Source organism: Ambystoma mexicanum, chromosome 4q (assembly GCF_040938575.1).
Source record: "Ambystoma mexicanum isolate Mex_15411 chromosome 4q, UKY_AmexF1_1, whole genome shotgun sequence".
In the NCBI taxonomy this organism is placed as follows: Eukaryota; Metazoa; Chordata; class Amphibia; order Caudata; family Ambystomatidae; genus Ambystoma; species Ambystoma mexicanum.
In genome coordinates this window covers 1,306,636,851-1,306,656,165 of record NC_090928.1, presented here as the reverse complement: position 1 = coordinate 1,306,656,165, position 19,315 = coordinate 1,306,636,851, and the positions used below count along the sequence as shown (strand labels likewise).

The 19,315-nt window shown below is 44.9% G+C and overlaps 1 protein-coding gene across 1 annotated transcript in view; it reads right to left on the bottom strand.

Annotated features, from left to right (window-relative positions):
- The window catches only part of LOC138468418 (coiled-coil domain-containing protein 88B-like), a 545,411-nt gene extending 526,419 nt beyond the window's left edge, over positions 1–18,992 (bottom strand). The window contains exon 1 of the mRNA XM_069608969.1: positions 18,804–18,992. Coding sequence (XP_069465070.1) covers positions 18,804–18,944 — 141 coding nt within the window. The 5' untranslated portion in view covers positions 18,945–18,992. The remainder of the gene's footprint in view (positions 1–18,803) is intronic.
- Positions 18,993–19,315: the final 323 nt, after the last annotated feature.

Here is a 19,315-nt window from a genome sequence, read left to right as displayed (position 1 = left end):
AATGTAAAACCGCTAATTGCATTGAAACGCCTGTACAATTCACAAGGATATACCATAAAGATTCTATTGTTTCTAGGCGATTATGTTTAAAAAAAATTAAAAAGCATGCAGTTCTTATTCCCAACAACCCATGACATTCAACTAAAAGATGTTTCAAAGTTTCCGATTTATCTCGCTCTTTGCAGAATCTACAGCAGAGTATATGTGTGTAGGTACTCCTGGCACTATCTAGTTACAAACTCCAGATAGAGTATCGTAAGTAGATCAACGTGGTCAAAAGATGGGTTAACAGCCAACACGTGTTTCGACTTTCCGTCCTTCTCAAGGCTGTTTGTTCAACATTTAAAAGTAAATAGGCGTGATATACGTTCAATAATATCAAATTCGGGAATTGAGGAGAATGGAAAGGAAACAAACAAACGTAGAACATATAAAATGTTTTGTCACAACATATCAAACAGAATCATACGATCAGCAGTGCATAACAGGTGAGTCCTACGGTGCATCCTACATAGACTTGCATGACCAGTGTGTAGCAGGTAAGTCCCACACAGCATCCTCGTGTGCTGATACATGCAAGTGGTCTTCTTCCAATGCCCTCTTCCCTAACACTGCATTGGAAGAAGACCACGTGCATGTATCAGCACACGAGGATGCTGTGTGGGACTTACCTGCTATGTTGTGACAAAAGCTTTTTATGTGTCCTAAGTTTCTTTGTTTCCTTTCCATTCTCCTCAACTCCCGAATTTGATATGTATTATTGAACATATATGTTACTGTTACATACGAAATGTATTTTTGGGATCTATGTTGTTAAATGATGACATGGAAATCACGGCAACTTACTTTTAAATGTTGAACAAACAGCCTTGAGAAGGGCGGAAAGTCGAAACACGTGTTGGCCATTAACCTATCTTTTGACCACGTTGATTTGATATCAGAGTGAAAAATACAAATATAATAAATGTCAAAAACTCTAAATATCTCTTCAAAGATTGTTTCCAAATGCTACCTTGTTTATAATGTGTTGCCCTTGTTCTACTTACAATACTCTATATGTGTATATATATAGCTCTTTACTTTGAGGATAAGCGCAAAGTGCCAGTAGTACCTGCACACTGTACTTGCTCTTGGGGAGTGCCACAGACTACTAGCCACGCAGCTTTGAATTGAATTGATATTTTATTTATATCGCGCTCATACACATGTGTTTCAAAGCGCGACAAGGCAAGGGAGGGGAACAGGGAGAAGACAAAACAACGATCTTACTAGGCCCAGTGACATTGAGAACGCGCAAGTGCTTGGGAGAGGGTGCAGGCGAAAAGTGCAAGGGAGGGGGGAGAAGTGGAAAGTGCGGAGCAAGGGGAGAGCACAAATAAATACTGATAAATACATGATAAAAACAGCAAACACAGAAAACAGTAGTGCATCAAGCAAGTGCTAAGTTGAGGGAAGCAGACAGGGTAGGTCTGGTAAGTGCAAGGGACAAAAAGGGGGGACTATGTGGGTACAGATACAGACCCCAGTGCAAAGGGTGGCCGGGAGGCAGTGCAGGAGGGCGGAAAAGATAAGCAGGAGCCTGGGCCCAGTGGACAGAGGGTGGCCAGGTGCACAGTAACAATGGAGACCAGAATCAACGGAGGAGAGGGGGGGGCGAAAGCAGAAGCAAAGAGGATGCTCTTTAGGTGCTTCCGGAACCGGAGGTGGTTCTCCTCAAGTTTTAGGGTTTTAGGGAGGTTGTTCCAGAGGGAGGCCCCAGCCGAAGAAAGAGATTGTTTACCTTTTGAATTATGTGTCTCAGCACATCTGTATACGGTTCACCCATCCCTTTTACTACTGGGAATATATGTGCAAGGCAGCTGTGCATGTGTCGGACTGGGTGTTAAGTTTCATTCCCCCAGGACGCAGCTCCTCGCAGGGCGCCTCTGACAACCACGATGGACCTACCGGTAAGATTGATCTTGTGCCGGATGCAGTAGTGCCATTTGGTAGGATGTTCCCGCTTTCCTTACCTGAAAAGGAAGCACTTAAAGAATATTTGGCAACCAATTTACAAAATGGCCTCATCAGAGAGTCATCCTCTTCAGCCGGAGCTTCTCTTTTTTTTATTTCCAAGAAGGGAACCACAGAACTCAGACCCTGTATTGATTTCAGGGGCTTAAACAGCCTTACAGTACGGGATAGATATCCCATGCCCTTGATGAAAGACATTATAGAGGCTGTCCAAGGGGCTTGTGTATTCACAAAGCTTGATCTCCGAGGGGCCTATCATCTTCTAAGAGTTTGTGAAGGAGACGAATGGAAGACGGCATTTAGAACTCCTCTCGGCCACTATGAATACAGGGTCATGCCGTTTGGGCTGGTCAACGCTCCTGCACAGTTCCAGCATTTTATGGATAAGATCTTTGCTGATATGCTGTATAATACAGTAGTGATTTATCTAGATGATATACTTGTTTATTCAACTTCCCTAACAGAACATTGTCATCATGTTAAGGAAGTTTTACGACGACTGCGACAACACAGTCTGCTAGCCAAGCCAGAGAAATGCGTTTTTGAGACAACCACAGTTCCTTACCTGGGGTTTATCCTTTCAGCTGACAAGGTGCAAATGGATCCAGCCAAGACTAAGGCCATCTCACATTGGCCTGTACCCACTTGTGTCAAGGGACTCTCAAACTTTTATAGAAAATTCATCCCAAATTTCTCCGACATAGTGCTCCCAATCACAAACCTACTCAAGAAAGGGGTTAAGTTTGTATGGGATCTGAAGGCAGAGCAGGCTTTCAGACAACTTAAAGAAGCATTTGTTTCAGCCCCTATTCTGAGGCAACCAGACCAATCCCAGCCTTTCATAGTCGAAACCGACGCTTCAGGTGGCGCAATAGGAGCAGCTCTATTGCAGCAAAAAGAGGACGGGTTGGAACATCCCATCGCATATTTTTCTAGAACACTCAGTTCCAGCGAACGGAATTATTCTGTACTTGAAAAGGAGCTTTTGGCTATAAGACAAGCCTGTGAAGAATGGAGGCATCTGCTTCAAGGAGCCGTTTACCCGTTCCAAGTACGTACCGATCATCGGAACCTAAAGGTCCTTCAGCAGATGGAGTGTCGAAATTCTAGACATGCAAGATGGGCTTACTTCTTTTCCCAGTTCGATTTTGAAATCACTTATTTGCCAGGAAAGGACAATCAATTGGTGGATGCATTATCCCGAAGCATGGGAGAAGATACAGAGGGATTTCAAGGCCATTAAATCTTGCTTGCAGGAAAAAGATTCATTAACACAGTAAATTCCTTCCTCCAACAAGTACAAACAGCTCAAAGGGAGCAAGGACAGCATACCAATCTAAGATTACTATACAAGGGTGACTACCTCTTGAAAGACAAATCCTTATATCTACCAACTCAGGAGTTACGTGATCTTGCTATGTCATGGTGTCACGACCTTCCCGCCGCTGGACATAAAGGACAGAAAGCTACCTTGGAACTGACTTCTCGTCATTTCTGGTGGCCTACGAACACCAAGGATGTTAAAAAGTATGTCACTACCTGCCCTACGTGTGCCCAAAACAAATATCCATACTGCAAGCCCTTGGGTCTGCTACAACAAGACCTTCCACCGGCAGGTCCCTGGCAACACATTTCAACTGACTTCATAGTAGATTTACCCATTTCTCAAGTATACTCTGCTATCATGGTTACGGTGGACTCCTTCAGTAAGCTGGCTCATTTTTCACCACCCAAGGGAACACCAACGGCTTCTACTACAGCCGAGGTATTTTTAAGAGATGTGGTTAGGTTACAAGGACTTCCTAACACTATAATCTCTGACAGAGGCACACAATTTACATCCAAATTCTGGGCAAGTCTGTGTAAATTGTTGGAGATAAAAAGATCCCTGTCCTCAGGATTCCACCCAGAGAGCAATGGACAGACCGAACGCCTAAATGCCACTTTGGAGCAATAAATCAGATGCTTCTGTAATCAAGAACAGAATGACTGGTATCATCTTCTACCCCTGGCTGAATTTTCATATAATAACACAAGACATTCAACCATAGGTATGAGTCCATTTCATTGTACCTATGGATACAATCCCAAACACATACCACTGTTCGGACATGTCTCATCTAATGTTCCATCTGTGGAAACACTTCTGAACAATCTACGGAACCGACAAAAAGAAGCCCAGACCAATCTACAAAAGGCTCGTGAAGACTACAAGAGATGGGCTGACCAGAAGCGAAGACCTAATCCCACATGGGAAATTGGTACGAAAGTATGGCTGTCGACCAAGTTTCTACCCAGATGGGTACATCATGGCAAGTTCTCACCTAGATTCATTGGACCTTTTAAGATAACGGCAAAGATAAACCCAGTCGCCTTTCGTTTAGCTCTACCACCCAAACTGGGGGGAATCCATCCAGTATTCCACACATCTTTACTGAAGGCATACGTACCAGATCCTCATGCTAGAAAGATGAAGACGGCGAATTACCAGCCCCTTGATGTGGATAAGGAATATGAAGTCTCTAGATTGCTCGATTCCAGATACAAGAAGGGTACATTACAGTACTTAGTGTTGTGGAAAGGATACCCCATGTCAGAAAGCTCCTGGGAACCGATTCGCAACATATCAGCACCCAGACTCATACAAAGATTCCATCGGATGTATCCGGGTAAACCCGGAGGAAGGCCTTTGAGATGGGGTCATACTGTCATGAAACACCCATGGAGCCTGTGGAAGAGATGGAAACAATGGAAGAAGGACTGAGCTCCTCCTTTACCTGGACGTTACGTTCTAGCCTTGTTGGAACAGAGGCTATAATTAACTGTCAGGTGAGGCAACCGGTGCGTTGCAACTGATTTCTTTCCCAACGCTAGTTGACAGTGCTCCTGTCTCGTGCTACTCCTTGTTTTTCTACCCATTTGCCTTTCCATTGTTTGTCTGCCTGCCTTTTATCGTACATTTTGCCACCACGCTTCCTGTGGGGAATATTTCTTCTTTATTTTGGACCTTTCCCTGCCCGCACTTTCTTGTTAATTTCCCAGCGTGTGTGATTTTGCTGGAGTCAGCAGACACCTGCGTTCGCTCTGGGGCTTTTTTACTCAGCGAGCATGGACTTGCTATCTGCAGTTCTTTTCAACACACGCTTTTCCAAGCAGCTGTCACTTCAACTCGTGCCCTCTGTGTTGTGAGCTTCCTCTGACCTGTGTAACCTCTCCTTCTGTTTATTTTACTTAACCTTGCTCACAGAGTTTTTGGAATCTTTTCCAAAGCTTAGACACTGCACCCAAGTGCATTCTGGTAAATGTAGTACTCTAAAGAAGTGGGATTCCAAGAAGGATTGCGAATTACTCATTCGCTGAGCAGTATTCCAAGAAGGATTGTGAATACTTATTTGAACTTAAGCTGTATTCCAAGAAGGATTGCGAATACTTATTTGAACAGACCAACTCACCTGAAACTACCCAGGGTTTTTCTGCTGCGGCTTTTCCCTGATTTGGGGTGGGCTCCCCGGAGTCCCCGCTGCCGGGCATATAGCCTTACTGGCAAAGTGGCCTCCGGGGGAGCTCGGCCCTATCTCTTCAAACAAAAGGGCAAGACGGTGAAAAAGAAGAACCCATGAGCCTGGAGAGAGAAACCTGTGGAGACTTCTTCAGACGAGCCTTCGTAAGCCAACTCAGAAACCGCAGGTGAGGAGTGGGAGAGTGATACGGGTACAATTGTAGACACTAAACAGCAGGAACCTGATACTCTGTCTGGGTTCCACAGGACGGGTGGAGCGGGGAATTGGCACCCTGGACTGCGTTGCCGAAGCAACCCAAGTTGCACTCTACTCTGATTGGCCCAGTGGTGAGCCGCCCGGCTCACCACTTAGCATGTGTGAGTGACAGCTAGGCTGTTGAATGGGGGGTTTTCTGCATAAAAGCAGGGCCTTTGGGACTGGAACTTCAGAAGTCGCCACAGGACCTGAGAATCCGAAGAGGGAAGCAGCTGAGCCATCTGCAACCGATGACACCACTGGTGGAGCCCTGCTGCAACGAACTCACCACTTTCCCAACGACAAGAGAAGATCTTCTGCTGGAGAGTCTTCTTCCTTTGAGCTGGTAAGATCAAACAGTTTGCCCATTTTACCTTACAAAGACGTCTCTTGGTCGAATCGCCCATGCCAAACACCCCGGCGGCCGGATAGCCAAGCTTCACCACTTTGACCGCAAATAAAAGGACCGCACCTTTTAATCGGGAACTCCGTGGCTGGTTTCATCCCTGTGCAGTGCAACGACTCCACGTTTCCTCCTCGACAAGATCTTCTCTTCCCCTGGTCGGAACCATGAACTGCAACCACTGCCAGGAACAACTGCCCCCGCTGGAGCTTCCTCTCTCTTTAAAGTACTGTGTCCTACCTGGCCTCCCTTTCTACAGATTGCTAAAGGTGACCCTTAAATCCTCGGCTCTCTAAACTGGGTTGGCTCCAGACCTTCTAACTATATCTTTTGAATCACCCCAACCTCTTTTGAACATTCTGCAAAGACTTTTAGTGCAACCTAAACTGTATGATCTTGGGCACATTTTGCCTTGCTCCATTTAAAGTGGGCCTGGCCTATGAACTTTGGCTCTACAGTGTACACTGCCTTTATTCCCTTGCTCTGAACTTCTAAAAGTGTTGGGAACTGTTTTATTTTATGCTCTGCCTTTTCTCTCCCTTTAAACTTAACTATTGGAGTGCCATCTAGGTTACGCGCTCACATCTGTCTTAACAAATAGTAGTGCTTTAACCCTGGCTTGTCTGATAGTTATCAAGGGAGGTGTTTATACTTTACATGACTGTGTTTTAACTTACTTTTGATTGAGAGTGCTAGTGTATTGCCTAAAGTGTGTTTTAAATAAATAACTCTATACTTTTGATACAAAGCGCTGGTCAGTGTTTGTTTGCTCTACTGTGTTTTTGGCCCTATTGTGTATACTCTACATACTGCCCTACTCTTCTTGAGAGAAGTCTGACTGCTCAGCCAGAGCTACCAGGTAAATCTGGGTGGTGCAGACTGCTACCAATTGGGTTTACTGCTTACTCCTGTAGTCTTAATCTTCTTGCAGGGTTCCCCAAGGGAACTGCACAGGATTCTGCCTAACAAACGATAAGGTGCATATGTTTGTGTATTGGCAAGAAGGAGAATCGAAGATAAGTGAAAAGTGAGCAGAATGTGTTCCTATGGGCCATGCCCATGGAGAAACATTAAGGATTCACAATAGGTAGTGGAGACTAGCAGGGCTCAGTTACGTCAGGCAGAGTAATATGCCCCCACCTAACAGGCCACTCAGAGGAATTTATGTTGGGTAATCTCTCCAGTTCCAAAGTGGACCAGTTTTTGACAGCGGGTAAAGATAGGTGTGGGGACTCTGTATGCTCTGGTGGTGGAATTTGTAGGATGTAGAGTTGGGAGAGCCAGAGAATTCCTGGGATGGGCCAAGTCAGGGCCAAGCCTTAGAGTCCGGGCTTGGCTTCAAGTGGGAAACATGGGCTGATCCAGCAAAATGAACATTTAATTCTTGGAACCAAAGACACCATTGCTGACACTCTGCCGGCATACAGTGCAAACCCCCATTACTGGCATCCTGCCTCCTCAACACCCCCACACACTTCCTACTTGGGGCCTGCCATCCCCTAACACAAATACCATACACAGCATTCCACCTCCCACAACAACAACACTAGTCCCCTCCCTGGAATTCTGCTTGCCCATCCCTTCTAAACATAAATCCCTGCATGGCCTCCCACCTCCCGAGACCATGCGAAGAGACAACACCATACACCTACTCGGAGAATCAGACAATGCAGGTAACCAGAGCCAGAAAATGATTCTTCTTTAACACGGAATTAAGAAATCAACTCTCAGGTAGCAGTGATTAAATTGCCTTTCTGTTCTGCAAAACATAGGACTATTCCTCTGAAATGTTTCCATTAAAGCGTTTTTAATTTGGTTTGGCTAGTGGCAGTGGCTTCAACTCTGACATAAAGCAGTTCTCTAATGACAATGTGCATTTAGGGCTTTTCTGTCTAGTTAATACATGAAAGGGATTTGGATATGTGTTTTGGCTCTCCTAAATGTTAAGCCCCTTCACATGCTTGTTTCTCAAAATGAGCATTTTGCTCTTTTGACAAACATATTAACTGCTGGTCTCAGTGCTCCCAACGTAACAAAGGAACAGACCAGACTGAGACACAACACCTTTCCATCAGCACGAGTCATTGCGAGCCATTGTTTTCTCAGAAATGGGTGCAGGTCATAATTGCTGTTTACTCATCTCTAGCAGCATTTGAATGCAGGGGCAAGTGAGATACCAGCAGCGCTCAGGAGAAGGGGCCAGGTCAGACTAGCCTTTTTTAAAGAAATGGGTGTAACCTCTACAGGAGAGCCTTCAGCATGTGCACAACTGGATGAGGGAGTGGACAGGATGATCCTGCAAAACTCACTCTCAAAGCCATCAGAGGGCTGCAGTTCACTATATGGGGCAGATTTCCTTGCACACCTATGTTTTATATATTGCTTTGTCAAAATAAATGTGATGCTTGTGAAATGACCCTTTGAAGAAAGAAAGGCTGAATCGTGTGAGACCTGCAAGCCACTCAGATTAAATCGGGGTTGCCGCTGCTTTAACAGACCAGACTATCCAAGCAGCTTTCTTTATTTCTCAACGAAATCAAAACAAACACAGCACTACACAGGCAAAAAGCTACAAAAGCAACAGCAAATTTGGTGGAAAACTGCAGCAAATGTGTTGGTTAGAATAGGACTATATTTCGATCAAATATGAAGTAAATGTTAAAGTACATTTTAGTGCTGCTACAATTTGTTTAATTGTTTTGGTGGTCATCAGAGTTACATAAACAAACTTCCCCTGTGTGTGATCCGGAATGGTTATATATATTTTTTTATGCAATGAATAGTTAGACCTGATGTGCAAAATCAGTTGTAATAAATGAACAGGTGCTCACCCATTCACCAAACAGGTACAGCCTCCCTGGGAGAGTCCTCTCCTTTGTTTGGCCTATGAGGGGGTGGGGTGAATAGTTGTGGGATGGAGTTCACGCATTTCAGATTTCCTCTTGACTTGTGCCCTGCATGAGCCGACATTTACCACAGGCTTTGCCAATGGATAGCGAAGGCAATGCGTCTGATTCACAAAGGTAGTTGCACATTGCAATATCCATTGTGTTCATTGCAACCTAGTCCTTTTGAATTTGCAAAGCCCCCTACTTTGACTGGCACTGGTTTTGAATATGCAGCAAACTTCTGTGCATTTGGTGCCTTCATTTTGGATAAATCTGCTTTTTTTCTGGCTTTTATAATTTAAGTAAAGATGCTGCATTGATTACAATGAAGATAAATAAAAGTATAGAATGTATTTAAAATTGTGCCTTTTTTCAATAAGTGTGTGTTTTGAAGTTTGGCGCATGATTTAAGCAACTGATAAAGCAACTATTCAGCTTCATATTCGGCTTCGGCCGAATACTAACTATGCTATTCGGCCGAATACTAAGTATGCTATTCGGCCGAATACTAAGTATGCTATTCAGCGCCAGCCCATTATTAAGCCGCCTCTGTCCTGGGGATGGTATTAAGGTGCTGTGCTCTCATTATCTGGGTCTCGTCCTTTTGGGGGGCGGAGATTATTCGTTGGCATTGTCTCTGTGGCTCCCAGAGAACGCCGTCTTCTCAGACCGTCAGACCCAAGGGTAAGTCTTGAACTGACACGGGTATACATGTGCATGTGCCGGGCTGAGCACACATGTTCAGGGCATGGTACGTGTTTGCAGGGCTGTTGTGCATGTGCTAGGATGGGCACACATGTGCACATGACTTTGCTTGCAGGTTGTGGCTGCAGAGGTCTCACAAAGCTTGGAATCAGGACACCCACCCCCTCTGCCACCCCCAAACCCCGGCTGCTGCCCCTCTTCGGCGCACGTGGGGGTTCCTACCTTCCCCAGTTAGATGCAGAAATCCTCCACCCCATGTAGGCCCTTGACTCTAGTGCTTGGAGTCTGTGAGCTAAAGGAGGGGTAGGAAGAGGGGAGAGGAGACCGGCTCAACACCCAGAGCAGCCACTAGTGACAGGGGAGATGGCTCAGATGCTCCCTGTCTCATAGATGTGCACCGAGTTTGCTGTGGACTGTTATATGCACAAGAAGAAGCAGCGCCTTTCCGAACAGGCGAAACGCCACGCCTTTGAAAAAGTTCTGAGCTTCTTTACCCACAAACCCCGCCCACCCACTCCCAGCAGCCACTATAACAGCCCAGGGCCTGCGCACGTGCGAGCACGTGAAGTGCGTAGGAAGTGCCCTGGCTGTTTGGCTGTTCCGCGAGGAGGTGATGGAAGGCACGCTATGTTAAGTAATACATTCAAAATTATCGGTTTTCATGCTCGTGAAATTGCAACTGTCACAATCATTGAAAGGAAACCTGGGCCAATAGCAAATATCATATTTGCATGGGAAGGACAACAAAACTGCATTTGAACCTGTCTATTTGGGTTTTCTTGGTGTCTTGGATGCTTAGATCGATAATTAGAACTTACAAATCTTGATTAGTGTGCCGCGGCCTGTGGGTTTGGAGAAAGCGGGCATATCTTGGGCCGGAAGCGTCCATCAGATACATTTATCAGAGCCAAAGGGCGAGGAAGCAGCTCCTCCATTACAACAAGTAAGGTCAAGCAGATATCCACACTATTATATTGCGATAATAACAGACGCTTTCAAGGCAACCTATTACTTAGCTTAGCGACATCTATCCACGATGTCCCGCAGGAGAGCTAGTGTGGAATATACATATTCTCGTCCTGCACAGACGGGTCCGGCCACAAGGAGTTCAACTGTACAGCGGGTGAAGATGTATGAGGATACTCTATCCGCCCCCCTTGTATTTACCCCGGTATAAAATACAATGCAAATGGCTTTAAGACTACCTCTTCCACCCTCCCCCCCCAGAACCCAATGACTCGCTAATATTGAATGCAGAAGAAATCTCAAACTCCTCAATGATTTCTTTCGGGGGACCTCCCGAAATTCCTCAGGCAGAGGCGTCAAGCTCATGCTCACTTGCCACCCAATTCACATGAGATTGCATCTTTCCTAGACCCCCCCCAGATTTCTTCTCTGTTGATCCATCGTTGATGGCCTTATCCCAACCTTTTCAAGATCCTCCGAACGCCCCATGCTATAAGCAATCTTATCAGCAAGTGGACAAGACGAGGACTCCCCCATTAATATTGAAGGAGTTAAAAGAACATTTCACTTGCTATTTTGAGAGGAGAATTCTACTTGAGCGTATCTTGGCAACATCTAAAATAGATACTAATATCTTAGAAGCTCTCCCAAATAAGCTAGTTCAGCTATGGGGAGACAAAATCAATATTTCCAAAAATCCATCTGAACTCCAGAAAAACAAACTGGGGGCAGCAGCTCTACCAACATAGTTTCCTTCAGGTTTGGAAAGCTCTAATCCTCAGATACAAAAATCAATTTCTTTGGAAAATAAGAAAAAATAAAAAATCACAAAAAAGTTTTTAAAAAAACAAATTGCTGTCCGCTCATCATGATACAAGGAATAAAGCCTCCAAAAATACCTGGAGAAAATTCATCATAGAGGAAAAGGACATGTTGCATACACCAGGGATAGTAGTTGCGAAGAAGGAGGGGATCACTCCCCCCGAAATGAATATGGGTACTTATGACATTCCTACTAATACCCAATCAGAGGAAATTCACCATAAAGCAGCTAAGAAGAAAAACATAGCAGATACAAAGGGCTCTAAACCCTCTCTCCCACAACACCTAAATTCCCTCCAATCTAAGAATTTGCATCCCATTCAGGGAGAAGAGAGGGATATTTATGAATTGTTCGCAAAATCGAAATTTCTTACCACTGATAAGGCAGTGGCTTGGCTGGGGACTTCGACCCCCGCTATAGTGATTAAACCAGCGGAAATAGAATCGAATAGAGCACAACCTGACTCCACGCCATCCCTCCATCAACTGCCGCCTAAGTTAATCACTGGGTCAGAAAATATGCCTACTCCGGTAGTTGATTTGACTAGTGATAAGGATGCAAGCGCACAATCAGAGTGTCGCTCGGCACCAGGCAGGCCTAATGAAAGGTATATAAATTCTCTTATCCGGTCTACCATAGAAGAACTTCTCAGGAAAGAAGGGGACACAGTAGACTTATCGAAAATAGAGGGTCCTATTATTCTGCCCCTCAAAATTCAAGAGAATGCAATCGCGGGAGTTAATGCTGCTCCAACGAGGGACCCAAAGGCATTCCTGCAGCCTTTCATACCAACTCCCATCCAAAATACCACGGAGCCAGAACACAGCTCCGTAGGCGAGGCCTTTTCTGGCTTTAGACAAGGGCAAATGCAGGCATCTACCAGATGGAAAAAAACAGAGTTCAGTCCAAAAACGAATCTCCAGACAGACCTACGATATATAACGCGGAGAAAACCAGCCTATGCCAACTTCCCTAGTGTCTTACTATATCCTCTATTCGACTGTGGATACCAACCTGCCATGAACAGAGCACGTTCTCTCGCCTTACTAAATGACATATTGTCACTAAAAAGTCTATCCAGTGCCGATATTAAGAGGGTTGATTTCATCCATCCTATGTGCTTTGATCATGTAAGACTAGTCTTTCACTCAAAAATGGTCTTCTGAAAAGTTCTGGCAGAGGTCGAACAGCTGAATAGTCTGGGTTTCGATTTGTTGATTTTCCGAGGAGGCGACTTAGAGCGTGAGGTGATTCACCAAATTGCACCACGCTTGTCACAAGATAATTCTAACCAACAACAAAAAAATGAAGGGGCTTTCAACGGGGATCAAGAATCTAGCTGGCGATGGCTAGCCTTGACATTAAGAGATTCTATTTCCCAGCTTCAAACACTAAAACAATTTTGAGTTGGAACTCAAGAGGCAACATACATCTGCTATGCTCGCAACAACTATGTCAAAAATTGAGAAGCAAGAATCTCTTGTGTATCCAAGAAACATTGTTACTTACTCCAGTGCATCTAGCTGGCTTTGTATGCTGCTATATTCCAGCTAGCAAGGGGCTAGGGGGCTGTCCGTCCGGAGGCCTCTTGACCGCTTTAGAGCTGGGTATGGGTTTGCACATGGTTGAAACATTTGTAATTGCTCCTCATGTTTTGGGTGCATCGGTAAAGGTGGAGGGTAATGAGGGAATTTCTCATCTGCTGATCCTAAATGTCTACTGGTCTCTTGGTGCAAATCTGTAAGAACTAATTCTGAAAATGGAAGCAATCATGGAAAAATGTTCCTTGAAATGTACAGCTCTTCATATACTGGTTATGGGTGATCTCAATACAAATATGACTCGGGTGATTTGTATTCGGATAGCAATTTAGTAATAGAGACGCCTAGAGAAAGTTCACAAGATTCAAAGCACGAGGGAGATCTCCTTCCAAAAATCACAGAGCGGGCATACAAATAAAATACTATTTGTTAATATGGAATCTGTTATTTACCTCATGGGGTCTTACCTCATTGCGTACCATGCTACAACCGGAAATGCCTTACATTACCTGGTCTTTGGGCAATAAGACCTCGGCAATTGACTATATTTTTAGTACGGAAATCATTGTTAGCCTAGTAGAAACATTTAACATAACTGACACATCTCTAAGCGACCACAAAATGTTAGAGGTAGATATTAACCTCACAAGAGGTGCGCGCTCTTCTCAACATACATCTCCAGATCTAGGTCTGAATTGTGCAAAAAATCGCATTGTATGGCATCCTGGTAATGTTCAAGCATGCAATAATATGTTTCGGAAAGACCATATCGTAACATCTTTGGAAGAAAAACAAAGTAGATTCACCCCTTATTTCTGGAGACATTGATTGATACCTCTTTATTCGTAGCAAAACGAAAAAGTATCGAGAAATCCCATACTCACAAATATGATCAAATTGTACGTTCAGCGAAGTCATACTTGAGAAGATCTTTAAGATTACTAAGACTACAAATAATTTCAGATATTGCCAAAAAGGGGGGTCAAGATACATGAAACAAATATATAAAAACTGGCTAAAGTGCTCCATATTTCAAGCGGATAATGAAGCAATGCTGAGGGCCCTCAGGGACAACTCCTCGCACAACTTTTGGCATCTAATAAATAGGCAATCAAACCGGGGAATCCATGTGCTAAATCCAATCTCTGAACAATCTTGGTCGGAGCACTTTCTTGTGCTATATGCCTCCAGAGCCCCCCATTTGTTTTTTCTGATGTTTTGCTCACTACTCAATGGAAGTGTAGCTTTTCAGTGGCTCAAATGAGAGACAGGATCATGAAGTCTAGCTTATCTAGAGCTGCGGGTCCTAATGGTCCACAGAATGTACTACTTAGGGATGACGTGATCGCTGGTCCAAAGCGTTATCTCTATTGTTTTCTAACATAGAACTTACTAAGTGCATTCCCCATTATTCCCATCTATAAGAAGGGTGATAGTTCCTTGCCTCTTAATTATCGTCCAATAGCGTTAATGGACGCAGAATCAAAGATGTTTGCGGGTTTGATCTTACAAGTGGAGGACTGGTCTACCGCCAATGCAATAATCGATACTGCGCAATTTGGTTTTAGAAGAGGAGGGGGAACCATGGCGGGAGGATTAGTCATATCCCTGTTACAAGAAATTGGGTGGAACTCAGGAGGGTGTCCGGTTTATCTAGCAAGTGTGGATTTGTCGCTTGCCTTCGATTTGGTCGATAGACCAACATTATGGCGGAAATTAGATGGTCTAGGCCTCCCAAAGGAAATCTTAGCAATCCTTATTCATCTTCGTGTCTAGGCCTCCCAAAGGAAATCTTAGCAATCCTTATTCATCTTCGTGTCTAGGCCTCCCAAAGGAAATCTTAGCAATCCTTATTCATCTTCGTGTCTAGGCCTCCCAAAGGAAATCTTAGCAATCCTTATTCATCTTCGTGTCTAGGCCTCCCAAACGAAATCTTAGCAATCCTTATTCATCTTCGTGTCTAGGCCTCCCAAAGGAAATCTTAGCAATCCTTATTCATCTTCGTGTCTAGGCCTCCCAAAGGAAATCTTAGCAATCCTTATTCATCTTCGTGTCTAGGCCTCCCAAAGGAAATCTTAGCAATCCTTATTCATCTTCGTGTCTAGGCCTCCCAAAGGAAATCTTAGCAATCCTTATTCATCTTCGTGTCTAGGCCTCCCAAAGGAAATCTTAGCAATCCTTATTCATCTTCGTGTCTAGGCCTCCCAAAGGAAATCTTAGCAATCCTTATTCATCTTCGTGAAGGTTCAAAAATTCAAGTGCGCCTGAATAATGAAGGATTATTATCTTTCCCAATCACAACATCAAACGGTCTTAGACAGGGCTGCATATTTGCTGCAACTCTTTATAATTTATACACCTCAGATGCGGGCCTTTGCCTAAGAAAGTCAACTTTTATCCAACCTACTCTGGAAGGCAAATAGATGTGCTGGTGCTCATATGGCGATGATTTCCTGCTCTTTGATAAAGACCTTTTGGGACTCCAGAGATTGTTGTTCACATTTGCGCAGTATATGGCCCTTAATGCACTAATTATTAACCCATCTAAGTCCCATATAATGCGCTTTAGTCGAATGAGGAAACAAAATGGTTTCTGGACAAGATGAAGCTAGGAAGAAAGCAAACTATGATATAGCACACAAGCATTGGATCACAAATGTGGCGCTTTCTCTTGTGCTCCAATGATAAAATATTACAAACAAAAATTGATACCAAAAAATGTCTTATGGTTTAGAAATACCGTTTATCTCAGGTAAGCTGGACATAATTAAATTGGAATCTATCATCTTCAGAGAAACGACCTACTGCCTACAAAAATGCCTCCCTTTGGTCGGTCTGAGATATGAGTTCGGTCTACAATCCCTATAAAGTATCACTGAATGTAAATGTCTTTCCCTCTTCCGGAATCTGATGGTGGAAGGAGTGAATTCCTTATATTCGGACTTGGGCCATCATATGAAGTCAAACATTTCCAGATCAGCTTTTCTCAAAAAACTAACAGCAATTTGTAAAAGATTATTAAATATCGTAGGATCCACCTTGCATACATTAACTCTTAGACCAAAAAAAGTCAAACAACTATTGCAAAATGCAGATTGGGCAAATACGATCCATACATTGACAAAGCATAGCCTGTATTCTCATTTGAAAAACAAGCTGCTGTGACTGCACTATATTACTGCGCCAGAAGAAAATACGTCTGAATCCAGGTTGGGTTATGTGATAGGAAGTTGTAATTAAATTGCCCTATAGATTAGGCTCTACTTTGCCAAGACGTGTGATGCGGAAACGTCATTTTCAGTTGGGATTGATCCCAGTTATTACATCTTCAGTAATAGTTACAAGAAACAATGCTGGATATGCCCTGATTTGAGAAAGGCACCTTGCCGAAACACGTGTAATCTATAGGGCAATTTAATTAAACCTTCCTATCACATAACCCTACCTGGATTCAGACTTATTTTCTTCTGGCGCAGTAATATGGTGCAGTCACAGCAGCTTGTTTTTTGAGTTTAACAAACGGAGTCGAGGAACTCAAAGTCTCCGTTCTATGACACACCAATGCGACAGCGCAAATTTTTGCAATTAACCAGGTCGTGGAGGCATAAAGTGATATCGACCCAAAAGTTCCTTCACATTAGTAATATTCTCATTTGGTCTCCCATTATAAACCAATGGGCATATTGGAACCTTATCTCATTTAGTTCCCAAACAGGAACTCCAGAAACATCTTGGTGAGATTTTGCTTTAATGTCCTGGCTACGGGAGAAATTATAGCAGCAAGAAACAAAGTAAAGGATTCTGTTATTCCATGTAAATTCTGTAAAAATAATCAAATGAAAGAAACATTGAGACACCTTTTGATAGATTGCCCGATGCTGTTATCATCTAGGCTTTCTTATTTCAGCCGCTTTTCTGCAGATGCAAATTGCTTTAATTCTGATTATTTATGGAAGCGAATGTTGTATGACAAACACACTCCGCTGCACATAGCGATAGTGAGATTCTTGAAAATAGAGTGTGTTTTGGCTTCGATGATTTAAGGTTAAAAAATGCAATGTCGCTTGTTCCCTGCATATTTACAGGAAGATAGAAGTAAGCCTCTACTTTTCACTTTCGGTAAATAAGTGTCTGTTCCGGAATTAATGTTTCAACATATCGCTCTCATTTTAGAAATTTGTGAAATGATTTTAGTTCATTATATTTATAAAGTATCTTCTGAATGTAAATTGTTTTTTTTTTCTCTCTTTCTATTTTCAAAAGTTTAATTGTTTTAAACTTGTGAAATTTTGTAAAGGTTTTCTTTTATGTAAAGAAAAAACCATATACAAATAAGTAAGTAAGTAAATGAATAAATAAATAAATAAAACTAGTGACAGGGGAGCAGTCCACTCCCACCTGGAAAGGGGGCACCGTGTGTGCCAAAGGGATGCTTGGGTAGGCACAAGGGAGCCAAGAAGGGGGAGCTGGGGGCTAACAGCAACAACCCTTCACTGGCCCGTGCAAGCCACCTAGGATCTGTGTTACCGGAAGTAGGACACGAGTGCACTGTCCAGGTGTGAACCTTAAGCACAGGTGTGGGAGGAGTCTGCCATCCTGGCACAGGGGAGGGCGGGGGCTAAGAGAGAGGCGTGACTTCCTCCTCCCAAGGGCGGGGCAGGGCTGTGGTCGATTTGCATATGGGTTTCCCCTTCTATAATGACACAGGTGTGCTAAAAGATGATGGAAAGAAAAGCTGCCCAGGTGACTTTAATCATCGCCATGTGCACAATACCAAACATAGCCAAGATAGCGCAGTCGATTGGGCGGCTGCTGCGGAGCTCTGCAGCTGTAGGTCACAAGATCTAGCCCCAGCAGGACAGATTCATGCGCCTGCGGCAAGGATCACTGTCTAACCTGCAGGCCAATGGCTGGGATCCCACCAGAGGAACTCTTGGTCTGTGGCCAAGATCACACCATCTTCGTCCATCTCCCTGAGTTTACAGATTGTGTTCTCCTTGGCAAATCACCGAGTTGGGCGCGCTTCGACGTTCGCTGAGTGCTGGTGAAGTGAGAGTAGCCTCTGCTGAAGAGATCGGGTGAACCACTCCTCACCACCAAGCAGCTCTCAGGCTTATCACGAGTGCCACCCTCGCCCCATAGTGTCACACAGTAGAACCAACGCCGGGCCTAATGCTCAGCAGACCGCAGTGTTATCGTGTGCACAAGCCGGGCCCATTGACTTTGCCAATGCGTGTGCACTGCAGTTACTCTAAGATTCTGAACACATTGGGGCACGTGCAGTGCGTGCCACGATCAGCAGGAACGGCAGGTGCCAGCACCTGATGCCAAACCGTCAGCAGCACCCCTGAGTTCATCATCAGAGGAGGAAAGAGTCGCTGAAAGGGGCCAAGAGTAGCACCGGCGCTCACACCAAGAAGTGTGTGCTTGCGACGAGCTGCTGTACAAGCCTACACGTACAGCGCTGCCACCTGAAGATTGCACTTTGCACTGCTCTCCCCACGCTGCAACTGTGCAGCCACGCACGCGCATGCTGCGGCCCACACTGCAGCCACGCACGCGCATGCTGCGGCCCACACTGCAGCCACGCACGCGCCTGCTGCGGCCCACACTGCAGCTATGCATGCTGTCACACTGCCCGTCTTCTCACTCACACTGTGGCCGCTCCCCAGACTGTGTACTTCTTGCCCCCCAGTCCTGGGTACTCACCACACTGAGGCACACGCTGCTCATCCTGCTCACACTGCGCTTCCTCGGCACTCCGCCCTGGGGGCCTCTGCACTCCCTCCCCAGGCGCTGCTGCCTCAGGACAGTCATAGAAACCAGGTCTCCCGGGAGACTCGGGCACATTTCTGCGGTAACCCGAGCTCATCAAACACGGCCACAGCCGAGCGAGCAGGTCGGCCACTCCTGAGAGTGCATCCAAGGATGGGCTGGAGGGGTGGGGAGGGGAAAGCGACTCCCACACCTTCATCACCCGATCAGACAAAGCGCTGCATTCCTGCGTGACACCTGGCCTGGCAGTGAGCTACACACAGCAGAGACCAGACAAAGCGCTGCATTCCTGCGTGTCACCCGGCCTGGCAGTGAGCTATACACAGCAGAGACCAGACATAGCGCTGCATTCCTGCGTGACACCCGGCCTCAGTGAGCTACACACAGCAGACACCAGACAAAGCGCTGCATTCCTGCGTGACACCCGGCCTCAGTGAGCTACACAC